Source organism: Enoplosus armatus, chromosome 9, assembly GCF_043641665.1.
Source record: "Enoplosus armatus isolate fEnoArm2 chromosome 9, fEnoArm2.hap1, whole genome shotgun sequence".
NCBI lineage: Eukaryota > Metazoa > Chordata > Actinopteri > Centrarchiformes > Enoplosidae > Enoplosus > Enoplosus armatus.
This window is the reverse complement of record NC_092188.1, coordinates 4,141,916-4,154,973: the sequence shown is the minus strand read 5'-3', so window position 1 is coordinate 4,154,973 and position 13,058 is coordinate 4,141,916. Positions and strand designations below refer to the sequence as shown.

Here is a 13,058-nt window from a genome sequence, read left to right as displayed (position 1 = left end):
AGCACAGACAGCTGGGTTCATGTCTACCATCATGATACCAAGATTTAAATTTAAACTTTTGGTCTTTCCTTAAGGACAGAGGTACAGAGGTATATAACCAAGACTTGTCCACAGTGCCTACACTTCCCCTTCAAACAGACATGCCCCTTTGTCTTTATCTTTCTTCCTCCGAGGTATAGCCTGTAACATTTTTCACATAGTTTTATACAGCTACATGGTGTAACCCTGTATGTTGGAGAAAGTCATAGCTTCATAACGGTGCTGTGATCGACATATACGCTCGCAGTCTGTACATTTCAGACATACAAAGCAGTAGAATACACACACATAAGGCTTGTAACAGCACTCACAGACATAAGGCGATACAAAGAATCCCGTCTTATTAATGTAAAACCACAATAATGGTCGTCATGACACGGTGAGAATCACAGATCGTTGTCTGGCGGATAGAGACGAGGCTTTTTCGAGGGGGTGCCCCGGTAGCTCACCTGGTACCATTAAGGCTGAGTCCTTACCACGGAGGCCGGGGTTCGATTCCAGCCCGGGCCCTTTGCTGCATGTCATCCCCTCTCTCCCACCGTTCCTGTCTATCTCTGCTGTCTCTATCCAATAAAGGCAAAATACTCAAAAAAAATAATCTTAAGAAAAAGAACTAGGTTTTCAAAAAGCCTTTGTGGTGTAACTCGGTCATACTCTCATACTTTGGCAATCATACAATAAAAGCTTTTAGGAGTCAGCTCTTGTTTTTGTTTTTTTACAGATTTGGTATTCCAGTTAGGATACTGCTTTACATTTTAATGAATGTTCTGATTGGCCACTGGTATGCATAAATAATAAGATAGCCATTATAGCCTGCAAGACAGAAGCCAGCAGGCTGCTTGCCAAACTGGCTAAAGCCTCCACGCCTGCATTAATGGCCGCTGAAATAACAACACCACATACATATTTGCCAAAGATTAAAGGAATCAGAATCGGCTTTATTGACCGAGTATGTTTACACATACTCCAGTTTTTTCATTGCTCTCAATGTACTTAACCAATAGACATAACAGCTAAACAAGGACAACAAAGCTGAACAAACAAAGGTAAAGTATACAGGACAGGACTATTATGTACACGAGTATGTAGAAGATAGGTGTATATAGAAATATGTGTAAAAAGCAACAATCAAGAACAACATAAAATAAAATGAATACAAGTCAAGTGTTTCTGTGAATTGTAAACAATACAATACAAATAAGCGTCAGTGCTGATTGTCCGGGTGCTGGATGTGAGTTTGCCCAGCCTCACCTGCTGCCTCCGGTCTGTCAGGAGGTTTGTGATCCACTGACAGGAGGAGGCTGGCACAGCGGGTGAGTCTGGAGCAGAGGACTTCTAGGATGATAGTGCTGAACACCGAGCTGATTCCACAAACAAGATCCTTGCGTATGTTCCTGGGGAGTCGAGGTTTTGCAGGATGTAGTGCAGCCCTGTTTTCCCAGTAGTCAAACTGCAGGGGGTCCAGCAGGGGGATTCAGGTGGCTCAACACCATGAAGGATTTCATGACCACAGACGTCAGGGTCTGTAATCATTTAATCCTGTGATTTCTTGATCTGTTGAAGATCTGCGTGAAGAAGGGGGCCAGCTGGCATCAGCACAGACTTTCAGACAGGAGGGTGACACGCCGTCTGGGCCTGGCGCCTTCCTGATCTTCTGTCTCTGAAAGAGCTGACACACATCCTCCTCTTCGTATATCCCGAGTGAAGGTGGGGGGTCAGCGGGGGGATGGCAGGGGGTGCAGATGGTTGTTTGATTAGGTTAATGTGTTGCAGTGATTGTCTGAATTGATTAGCATTTCCGTGACTCCTTAAGGTATGTGCAAGATAATATTGGAGTATAGATTTATTGATTTAATCCCACTGTGAATCAAGCATCTTGGGGTTGGATATTTCACTCTGTGTGCATTATACAGCATCAATGAAGTGTTGGAACAGACAGATGAAGTGTGAACAGGTTCCTTCTTTCTTTAAATGTAAAGAAACTGAATGGGAAATGCATTAAGCGAGCCTTAAAAGATGAGCACCTGGAACTGTCAAAATATTGACACAGCAGTGTTGACAATTTGATTATCCTGTTAACCTTTTAAACTCAACCACCAGCAGGTAACAGAACATAATGTACTTCACGGCTCATTTAAATGCCGAAAGGCACTCCACCTTACAAATGTCTTAATGTGTCATTCATTTGTAATTGCACCAGATGCAGTCCAAATAAGAAGGTTTTGAAATGTTCATTGCACATGATGGATGCAGAAAGGGCAGAGAACTGATGCCTTTTAATGCAGAAACACAAACTATCCATCATTATCCTCTTGAAACTGTGAAAATGTGCTTTTAGGCCGCTGCATGCAATGAATATTTCCAACTCACTGGCTCTGTAATAATACCTTGCTAGTCATGAGTAATTCTAGATGTGGTCAGTTTAAGTGGTTTTTCAGTTTCTGTGGCCAGTGAGTTCCATTAGATTAAACCCCTGAATATGGTCGACAACAGGTCACAATTTCCAGATTAACTGCCATTACATCTGTGGCCAGATTTTAATTCTCATTTATAATTTAGGGTCATTTTCATGGTTGTCTGTCAAATGCAGAGCTACTTTCTGTAAAAATCTATTAATGTATTTATTATACATGGTTATTTGTTTATTTATAATTTAATCAAGTAAACGTTCAGATGAGATATTGAAGTCAATGTCCCGTAACCCAAAGTTCACAAGTTCGACCTCCTGTTGCAACCACATGTGCTATCAAATTGTCATCGGAGCCAGGATCCCAAAGGTAACGTTAAACCTGTCGAATTAAAAGGCACACAGGTGAGTTAGCGTGTATGAGACTCTTGTGATGTAGGCTGTCCTGTTTCCAGAGTAGGACCAGGGCAGGACCGGTGCCGTTCAGCCCACTGCAGCCGCGGTAGGCTACTTCCGTTCCGCAGAGGGCGACAGGCACCAGCCAGCCAAGACTGTGGCGGAGGTCCAGACACAATAGACTGGGTAAGTTTTATTAGCGAGCGAAATATATGATTTAATGCCGATATTTTACCGTGAGGTTAAAGGATACGGACCTGTGTGCTGCCTGTGTGTGTTTTCAGGCGGAGTCGAAGGTCAGTTTGTCGGTACACACGCTGAAAAGACAAGCAAACAAACAACACGGTCGTGGTTAGTTGGTCGCACGGAAAAGGGGCTCCGGCTACGTGCTGGAACGGACTTGTTCCTGGCTGCTGTCTTACCCGTTTAATGTTTCGTTGTCACATTTAGCCTTGAAATACACGTGTGTACGCTCGGGTTTTATTTTACACCGCCACGACGCTAAGTGTAATAACCAAGACGACCGACGTATACATTTATATGACGGTTACCCGGTTGTCAGTTCACTTGTAAAGGATGCTTAGCAAGCAGCTTTCTCCCACTCCGTTCCAAGAAGTAATCTCATCCCTGAAGTCGCTGGGCCTGAGTGTTCGTTGCCAGTTGGAGTTGAGGAGGGGGGTGGGGGGGGCAACCGTATGCAGGTAGCACAAGCTTTATGTACGGGGGGGGGGGGGGGGGGTCACCACCACGATAAACTAACTAAACACCTACATTTATTATAATTTAATTACTATATAGCTCTCTTAGCTTGAGTTTACGGTCGTGAAATGGTTAAGTTCAATTGCGTGCGGGAGTGAACTGTGCACTTAGCTAGCTCGTCGGCTAACGGCAGTTCGTTCACCGTCACGGAAACGTTAGCTAACGTTAAATATGTGGAAATTAAAGCGCAGGAGCTAACGCCCCCCCCCCCCCCCCACACACACACACACACACACACACACACATGTTGGAGAAACCAGTTGAACAGATGATCGTGAGTATAATTTCCAGGGTAACGTTTAAATAGTGGCTCTGAATGTACATCTGATGTTGACACAGAATGTTTTCTTTCTCCAGTTCTTAAAAATCATCTTCATCTAAGTAAAATACAAGATGTCTGAGTCTGTTATCACAAGAATAGTTTTAATACCAGAGTAGGAAGGAGTTTGTCAGTATCTCTACTCTACCTGCTACTTTGGCAGGTAACCAGCAGATGCTTATGAAAACGTGCAAATGACTGTTTATAAATAGTGAAATTGGCTTGTGAATCAGCTATTGTGGCCACTCAGAAGGCCAAATTAGCATCTGCTTTGGCTAGAAATCATTCTGAAACTGCTCCACCTTCTTGCAGCTGCGGTGTCACTTTGCTTATTCTGTTGTCATGCGTTCCTGCCTCAGGTCCCGGCTCTTCTCCAATCCAAACCGGTATGTCGGATGAGGATTCCCGTGCCAGTACCAGCTCTTCTTCATCGCCGCCTTCCTCCAGCCAAACGAGACAGAGAGACACGCTTTGCAAAAAGAAACGGGAGAGCAAAGCCAGCATGAGCAAGACCTCCAAGCTGCTTTCTACCAGCGCCAAAAGGTGAAAATAAAACCCCAGATTGTGTAGTGATGACTCAGTTATTATAGTCCATCACAACTCGCGATATATCTCACAATCAGTCAGTTTTTTCTCCCAATATTTCTCTTTAATCTGACTTCTGTCTGGTAGTAATTTGGGATTTTGGACATGACAAAAGACTTGCAACTATGGTTGCATTTATCTGATTGCTTGCATGGATACATTGACAGAAGTTGGCAAATGTGACACCACATTGAGACACTTCCAGTGTGGCTACAATGAGGTTAGATAGCAGAAGAAATTCACAAGCATCAACGGTATATTTCAAAAGAACAAGCAGCGTTTTCTAGTACTTCCACCTTGCATCATAGTTCAGCAGTCAGATAGAAAGGCATCCATCATAGAAGAGGAACACATGCTAATTTCTCCTGCGACAGTAGCTTCAACAGACCATAACAGCCACAATATATTCTGTGTTTGGAGCGAGCAGCTCAAAGCTTCCTTTTTCTCCTCTGAAAACAAAACCTCTCGCTCTCTTGGTCTTATTACAGCTGACTTTGTTGCTCTCTGTTTACACAAGAAACCAATAGCAGAAATGACACGAACTCTCAAACTGATCGGATAGATAAGGTTACTTTGAGTAACTAATCCAAAATGTAAATCACATTTCATGATAATGCACTGAAGGTCAGAGATGGATGTATTCTGTATAAGTGACAGAATTTGTGTCTTTTGGAAGTTTCATTATATTGAAAGACATCTCACGGTGTCTTTTATAACGGTCATGTTTGATTTTTATTCCTCTTGTGTGCAGGATTCAGAAAGAGCTGGCAGATATCACACTGGACCCTCCGCCAAACTGCAGGTGGGTTTCCGTCTTTGCTTAAAGTCTGTTAGTTGTCTGTCCAATGATATACTCATTAGGAGTACACTGGTCTGACTCATTGGATCTAGGCTGCTGGGATAAGTCTGGCGACTATTTCAGTTGCCATTCTCCTCCCCATCCAATATGTGCGAGTTACTATTTTCAAAGTCCCCGTCGTTACGTGAAAGAACATCATCATCAACAACCTCTGAGCTGGCAGCCCACACGCTGAAAACGGCAAGTTTTGACAAAGATTTGGATTGTCTGTAGTTTTAACGGGTCCAGTGAGCTCCTCCACAACTAAAGTGTAGGTAAGCTTCACCTCTGGGACGCTGATGATCAAGTTCAAATAGTCTACATATACATACATCGTTTAATATTTCATGTGGCGTTTTCTTTAGCGGTGATTTAACTATTTTAATGCCAGGGTTCGCCTCCCCACGTGCAAATGTTCCACCAAAACAATCAAGCTCAATTACTTCCCTTTAATTTCTTAAAGATCACATGTACTCCCTCACTGAAAAATTCAAAATTCTATGAATATCCAAATGTTTTTCATTTCAAAAGTTTAACTTCTGGACAAAAGTCTATTTTTAGTGTGTGTGTGTGTGTGCTGGAGGCTTCAAGTTTCCACATCACACACATGTAAGCTGTGATGACACAAACTCCTGTTCGTGCAAACACGTGTTAAACTGAGATGTCAGCAGACAAATGTGAAAGCAGTCTTCCCGTGTCAAACACATGCATCATTGTGCACCGTGAAGGTCAAACATCCAAGTGAAGCAACAATGAGAGACACATTTTCCACTGGAGGGGACTTCAACTTATACTCCGATTCCAGTATTTCTGTGATACGCTAAAATCGGCCTATAATATCTTGCAACGACACATTATTTCTTAATTATAAGTGGATTTCAAAGGAAACGGAAATTATTAATCAATTAGTTGATTGACAGAAAATTAACCTGCAACCATTTTGATATTCACATCGTTCTAGTCATATTTCTTTGTCTTATGTGATAATAAACTGAGTATTTTATGGTTTTCAACCTTTGGTTTAGTAATTGTGATCTATTAATTGAAATCTATTAATTGGGAAAATAATCAGCAGATTAATGAATAATGGAAATAGCCGTTTCTTGTAGCCCTAAATTTATGTTGTATTTAGCATGAGGACCATGAAGAGCAGGACTGACCCTTCTGCAGCTGGGTTTGCTGTAGTGTTGTGATTTGAAAGACTATCCTTAAAACTGGTCTGGGTTCAAGCCTCCATCGCAGCAGGCGTCCCCCCTCCTGCAGCGTCCTGAGGCAGATCACTGAAGCCCTCCCTGCTCTAGGCTGCTGTTCTGCAGCTGAGTGTGACCTGTGACCTCCCTGTGAAAGGAGAAAAGAAAAACAGAGGAATCTCTCCCACCATGGCTCAGTAGATCAAACAAGCTTCCTCAGGCCACAGACCATCCCAAAAAATGAACACCGTCTGGATATTTACTAACTGCAACAGTATTTATTCACAGTCTTAAAACCATGCTGTGTTTCTACGTTTTTCTCATGTATAAATCAGCAGCGTCTCAGGCTGATTCTGGGTGGGAAACTATTCTTTTCTTGCAGCAATCTGAGAGAAAGCTATGTTGTTGTTGTTGTTTTTTATTAGACAGCAGTTACTTAAAACAGTGTTTTTATGTTTTTTTTGTTAGCTGTCATTCAACATTTTCATTACTCAGAAATAGCTCCTAGCTCACAATTTATCAAAGTATTATTTATTGATAACTTGATATGCACCCATAACATTTGTCTCCAGTTCTTGCAAGACAAAAACAAATGCATCACAATGCTCAGTAAGCCCTGTTAAAAGCTTAGTAAATTTCCCTCTTAAATCCTGAGAATTTTAAGTGAAGCATTGAGTGACATTTAGAAGGTGATTTGTGTCTCGGACTACATCATGACTACATCATGACTACAGCGTGACGATGTTCTCGGTTAAATTAACGTCTTAAATCGTGGATTAAGGATGGATGACTGCAGCTGAAAGTTCTGACACTGAAGGACAAAAGCAGTGGCAGGTTTCAGCAACAGGCGTGTACCAGTTCATTCATAATGGACTTCCTAATTACAACAATGAAGTGTGACAGCTTAAAATACAACCTGTCCCAGGTGCTCATGATGGATTTAAAGGCATGTTTAATTGAGTACCTCGTGTTGTATGATAACGTTTTTTGTAATTACTTCAAAATGGGAAAGTTTCTGCATTTCTTTCTGGTTTTGCATCATATAACTTGTTTATTGTACAGATTAAGGAAACCAACAGGGACAGTAAGCAACGCTGTTGGTTCTGCTAAGGTTTAGTGCCAATTATCTTTTGGTTGATTTTATTTGATCTATGAAATTGGATTATTTTCCTCAATTAATTGATTAGAAAATAGTCCCAGACCCCAAAGTGACATCATCAAATGTCTTGTTTTGTTTGAGCAACAGTCCAAAACCCAAAGCTTTACAATAATATAAAACAGAGAGAAGCTGCCGTCGGAGAATGTTTTGGTGTTTTTGCTGATTAGATTTCTCTCCATCGCCTAAACGACTATTCATTTCAGCTCCGTATTAAATTAAACGATCTCATTAAATACAAACACTTGTTGTGAGTTGCTGTCTCTGAGAGCTGGTTGTGCACTGAGTTTTTATCTCAAGCTGTATTGTGTTTACTTCTGCTGCTGCCACTCGGGAAAACTGTTGAAGTTGAAGCTGTTTGACTGTTTAAAGTCTCCATCTTGAATACATCTCATAGAGCAGACACGACTGCTGCCCAGCTGCGTTAAAAATATGCTCCACACTCCTTACAGAAAAGGCTTGTTTGTTCCAGTTTTCATAACCGTATCTGATGTAGCACAAGCAGCATATATCTTATATGATTCTGTATCAGACTCTGGCTTCCTTTTAATGGCTTATCATAAATGCAGATAAGAGTAAGATGGTGTTTTGAGGCTGAGTGGGAGTGTGTGTGTTTGAAGGAATGTGTTCAAATCATTAAAATCAACTACTTGGAAGTCAAAGCCTTTCATGTGGTAGAAGTTTCCATCCATCCTATCTTTTAACACCCAGTTAATTAACCCAAACTGTGTCTCTGGATCAATTTTCGATCATCGTAGCTGGTACTGAAACTCAGCGTTGCTGTTGATCAAAAATAAGACAGCAGAGCGCAAAATCTGCCCCCCCCCCCACGCCCGAAGAGTTTTGGATCAATACTATTATGTCTTGTACTCATGACCCCAAGGGGTTCAAGACCACATGTTCTGCATGTAAGAGGGATAAAGGCTGGGCAGCTTTGAGGAAAAATCAATACAGATTACAGATCATGACTCATAGACACATCACTGGGGATTTGCTTTGAACTGAGGCATCTTCTGAATGATGCACAAGGGAAAAGGAACTTTCATCTGCACACTTAAAGGGAAAACACACTGACATTTTTATGATCGTTAATCTGCAAAAGTCACTTTGCAGAAATGTGATTGTGTTGCTGTTACTATTTTATATCCACATTGTAATATTACGTTTAGGCCACAGGAAATGTGACGCGTTACATTTACGTTCATCCACCAAAGGCAGTACGAGATTTCCCATGATGCTTTTCCCTTGATCCTTTTTTAGAGCTTCAAAAAAAGAGAAAAAGAAATGATTCATGCAGAAGCTACTCGTGCAAACTGAGCGTTCATTTTGGTGGAATTTCCCTTAAAGTCGAGAAGATCTTGTATGGAAGGCGGCATTTATAGTTGACTTCGGTTCAACTCAATACAGCGCCCACACACTCCAGTATGCTGCCAGTAAGCTTCAGCTGTGCAGCGATTCATCAGGTTGTACACACAGTACATGAATGAATATGTGACTTTCTTTGTGTATCTTTAACATTTCTGTGTGCAGTTGCAGATTAATAACCCAGAAAAGACATTACCCCTGTGTGGATGTAGACTGTGTGGATCTAAATAAATGTATTTTTCTCTGCCTGCAGTGCTGGCCCAAAAGGAGACAACATCTATGAGTGGAGGTCGACCATCCTGGGACCACCGGGCTCCGTGTACGAGGGAGGCGTCTTCTTCCTGGACATCGCCTTCACACCCGACTACCCCTTCAAACCCCCCAAGGTACTGATATTAGTGTCTGTGTGCAGATCCCAACCCGTAGTATCCTGGCGTGGTTCTAAAACAGAAATGTGACAGAGTGCGGTTCGATCCCCGGCTCCTCCTGTCCACATGTCAAAGTGTCCCTGGGAAAGACACTGAACCCCAAATAGCAAAATTGCATGGTGGCTCGCTGCCATCAGTATGTGAGTGTGTATGAGTTTGTGTGTGTGAATGAGAAGCCAAAAAATGATCAGACTACTTAATAAAAATCTGAACACCTGGCAGCTTCACATGTTGACAGAAGAGAAGTGAACTATATTACTATACTATCGTAGAAACCCTTTAAGGGGACACCAGTAAGCCGCACACAGCTGACTGACTTATTATACTCAACATGAAAGTTGAGCTCTGACGTGGGAGTTTTCGTTCCGCTGTCACAGATGTTTTTTTGCTATTTTGCCTTTAAGTTTAGCTTTGAATGTGTTACTTAAAGGATAGGTCTGGTGTTTTTCTATATTTTCGCATGAACAGACCAAAACCTGTCTTCCCTGCCTTGTCTTTGGCTCTCAGCCTTGAGCCCATTGGTTTCTAATGAAGTAAATCTTTTTAAAGAAGTGTAACGAATATGTACTGTCATTTTTAAATGGCTAAATCCTAAAACGTGTGAGTATTTCCAGCAGCGGGATGGTGTATGTGATTCTCATCACCTAGTTCAGCAGTTTTTAATAGTTTTTGGACAATGGAGCTCTTAATGTAAAATATATAGAATATCGACAGTCTTTAAAACAGAAGGAAATAATGCACCATGTTCTTCTAAGTGAAGTTTAGCTTCTGTCAGATCACTTGAACTAAACCATTAGCTAAATAGAGTGCGCAGAACAAGACCTGATTTTCTGGAAAGCCTACGCTTACATTCTTGAGTGAAATCCGAACTATGTGAACGGCAGTGAAAAGCGGAGGATGTTGTTGGTCCTGATTTTTGGAAAAACTAGTTTTTAGCATCTATTCTCTCAGCAGGCATGTAGACGATGCCACGGAAAGTCACTTATCAGACATTTGTTTTTGCTAATTGATTGATTGTCTGATTTTCTCTCTCCATAATATGAGATTTCTTATTTTCTCTGCTTTGTCTGTCCTCTGTGGATCCACTGTACACATTCAATGTACTGTTTTCACAGTCTGTCCAAAAGAATAGATGGATAGTGGTTCATTTGTTTGTCCCCACAGGATCATTTGGACCAATTAAGCCACTTTGTGTAACAAATACGGTCATTATGATGGCAATAAAAACACCACTCCCGATGGTAAAAACATAGTTTTGTTTGTTTTTACTCAGGCTAATTTCCAGTGGGATTAAACACATTATGTCATTAAACAGAAGGTGATATTACCCTAAACAACAATTAAAAAACAGGAGGTTGAAAAAACAACCTGTTCTGGGAAGAAAACTAATGAAACCATCCCACATTATCTTTGTATTGGTGCTGCTGTTTGTTTTGAGCTAAAGTAAACTCTTACAGATCTTATATACATTTCTCAGCTCTCAAATATAGATTTTTGACAGAATACATATTTGGTCCTGTGTGAGTGAATGGAAAGTTTGGTTTACTGTATAAACCTCAGCAGGAAATCACCGTGTGAAGTTAGAAAGGTGAACCTAAGATTTAAAAATACTCATACAAGACACTTTTGTCTGAGAATCAAAGCTACATGTGAAATGTTGTCTTCACTTAATGCATCTGCACCTTTTGATGCTAAATGTACTGCAGACGTGTGAAAACACTCCTGCAGCACACTTACAAAACAAAATAATGTCGTTTTCAGTGTTTCATCAGAACATTTACTGTAAATAAATCCCTTTCTTTCACTGCTGGTCAATGTACTCATGTCTTAATGAGAAGTTTCTAGTTTTTGTAACATTTTTGGTCACATCACAGGGATTTTTCCTCAAGATAGTGTTTCCTGGCATTTAGTAGTACCTCTTTTCAGCCACCAGAGGGCTTTCATCCCCTGCAGTGAAGCAGTGACTGCAGGTTTAATACTGTTGGTCTATGTTTAGTGTTTCTGTATGATTGAACTACAGTCCAGTCTTGACTTAAGTTCAGTCTTAATATAACACTTATAAACAATATTATTATTACAATCTATCACTGAAGTTTCTACATTAATAAACATTTTCCTGTTAAAGCGTGACTACTTTTAATCATCGAATTCAGGTCTTTCATACTGCAACAATATGTAACATTACACATCATGTTTGTGGTGTTTCTGTCGTGGTTAAATCTGTCGATAAACAATAATAGGAACCCTTTTTTTGCACCCTGCAGGTAACCTTTCGTACGAGGATCTATCACTGCAACATCAACAGTCAGGGGGTGATCTGTCTGGACATCCTGAAGGACAACTGGAGCCCCGCCCTCACCATCTCCAAGGTGCTGCTGTCCATCTGCTCCCTGCTCACAGACTGTAACCCAGGTGAGACTGAATCAAACATGTTTAGAAACAGCAGGCTGAGGAGTTAACTGTCTGAGGTCTATTTAAGTTAACACTTAGATTTCATGTGTTCAGGATGCTTCAACAAGCAGCTAACATGAAAGTTTCACTCTGTTGTTCTGACGCTTTTATTTAAATGCCTGTTTGCAGCACGAGACAGGCGGCCATGTTCTAAATGGAAGCTTTTTTTAATTACACTCTTCCCGTCTTGATGATTTCTGCACTACTCTTCAGTGTGTCACATTAAGTGTCCATGAGGAGAGACATGAGGAGGAGGAAAAAACTTATCATACTGTTCAAGCTGACGTGTACTTTCAGAAATGTAATTTTAATCACTTTTCAGTTTTTCCACAGTTTTACATAACAGGAATCTGAAACTGGTGTGTGTAAATGCTGGTAAATGTTGTCAGGGCTGCCACCTTGACAGGAAACCCAGCGTCATCTGGACATACTACTCTTTTTTTAATTTTTTTTTTTTATAAAGGTCACTCATAAGAGTGAAAGCAGACGGGGAGTTTTTGCATTTTAACCCCCACTTGGGGCCACAGACAAAAGTTATTTTTCTGCCGCAGACGACACACTTCATTTGTTCTGATGTCTGAGTGCTTTTAATAAGATTGTGACAGAAGTCAACCGTGTGATTCTCTGAAAATAAAGTAAAAATATATTTACTCTGTAATGTTAAAAACAAACACTTTCCAATCCATAAAAGGCATTCTTTAAAGACTAATTTTGAAACGGGTAAGTTGAGATAGTGGAATCAGTACTACAATTTCTAAAAACATGGTGGCCTAACGGGACAAAGTCCTCACTTGTTTTTGCTCTGCACATTAAATGATTTCTTGTTTATAAGTGAAATATGTTTATTGATGTCTGGTGAAGAAAATGTTCATGAGCCCCTGAGTGTCTTCTGTGTCTCCTTGTCTGTTTATCATGTCTACGTGCAGATAAACTTAACTTGGAATCTGTTTTTTCCGTCCAGCCGATCCCCTGGTGGGAAGCATCGCCACCCAGTACACGACTAACAGAGCGGAACATGACCGAACAGCCAAACAGTGGACGAAGCGCTACGCCACATAAACCCACAGAGGACGACAGTGGGAGGAGGAGGAGCAGAAGTAGGAGGAGGAGGAGGAGGAGGAGGAA

The 13,058-nt window shown here is 41.1% G+C and overlaps 1 protein-coding gene across 1 annotated transcript; it reads left to right on the top strand.

Moving 5' to 3' along the window:
• Positions 1-2,957: 2,957 nt before the first annotated feature.
• Positions 2,958-13,058, top strand: LOC139290827 (ubiquitin-conjugating enzyme E2 E1). The gene is made up of 6 exons (XM_070912691.1): positions 2,958-3,028; positions 4,280-4,463; positions 5,257-5,307; positions 9,308-9,440; positions 11,747-11,894; positions 12,895-13,058. Exons 2-6 carry the CDS (start codon positions 4,309-4,311, stop codon positions 12,990-12,992), a joined length of 585 nt encoding a protein of 194 aa, XP_070768792.1. The 5' UTR covers positions 2,958-3,028; positions 4,280-4,308; the 3' UTR covers positions 12,993-13,058.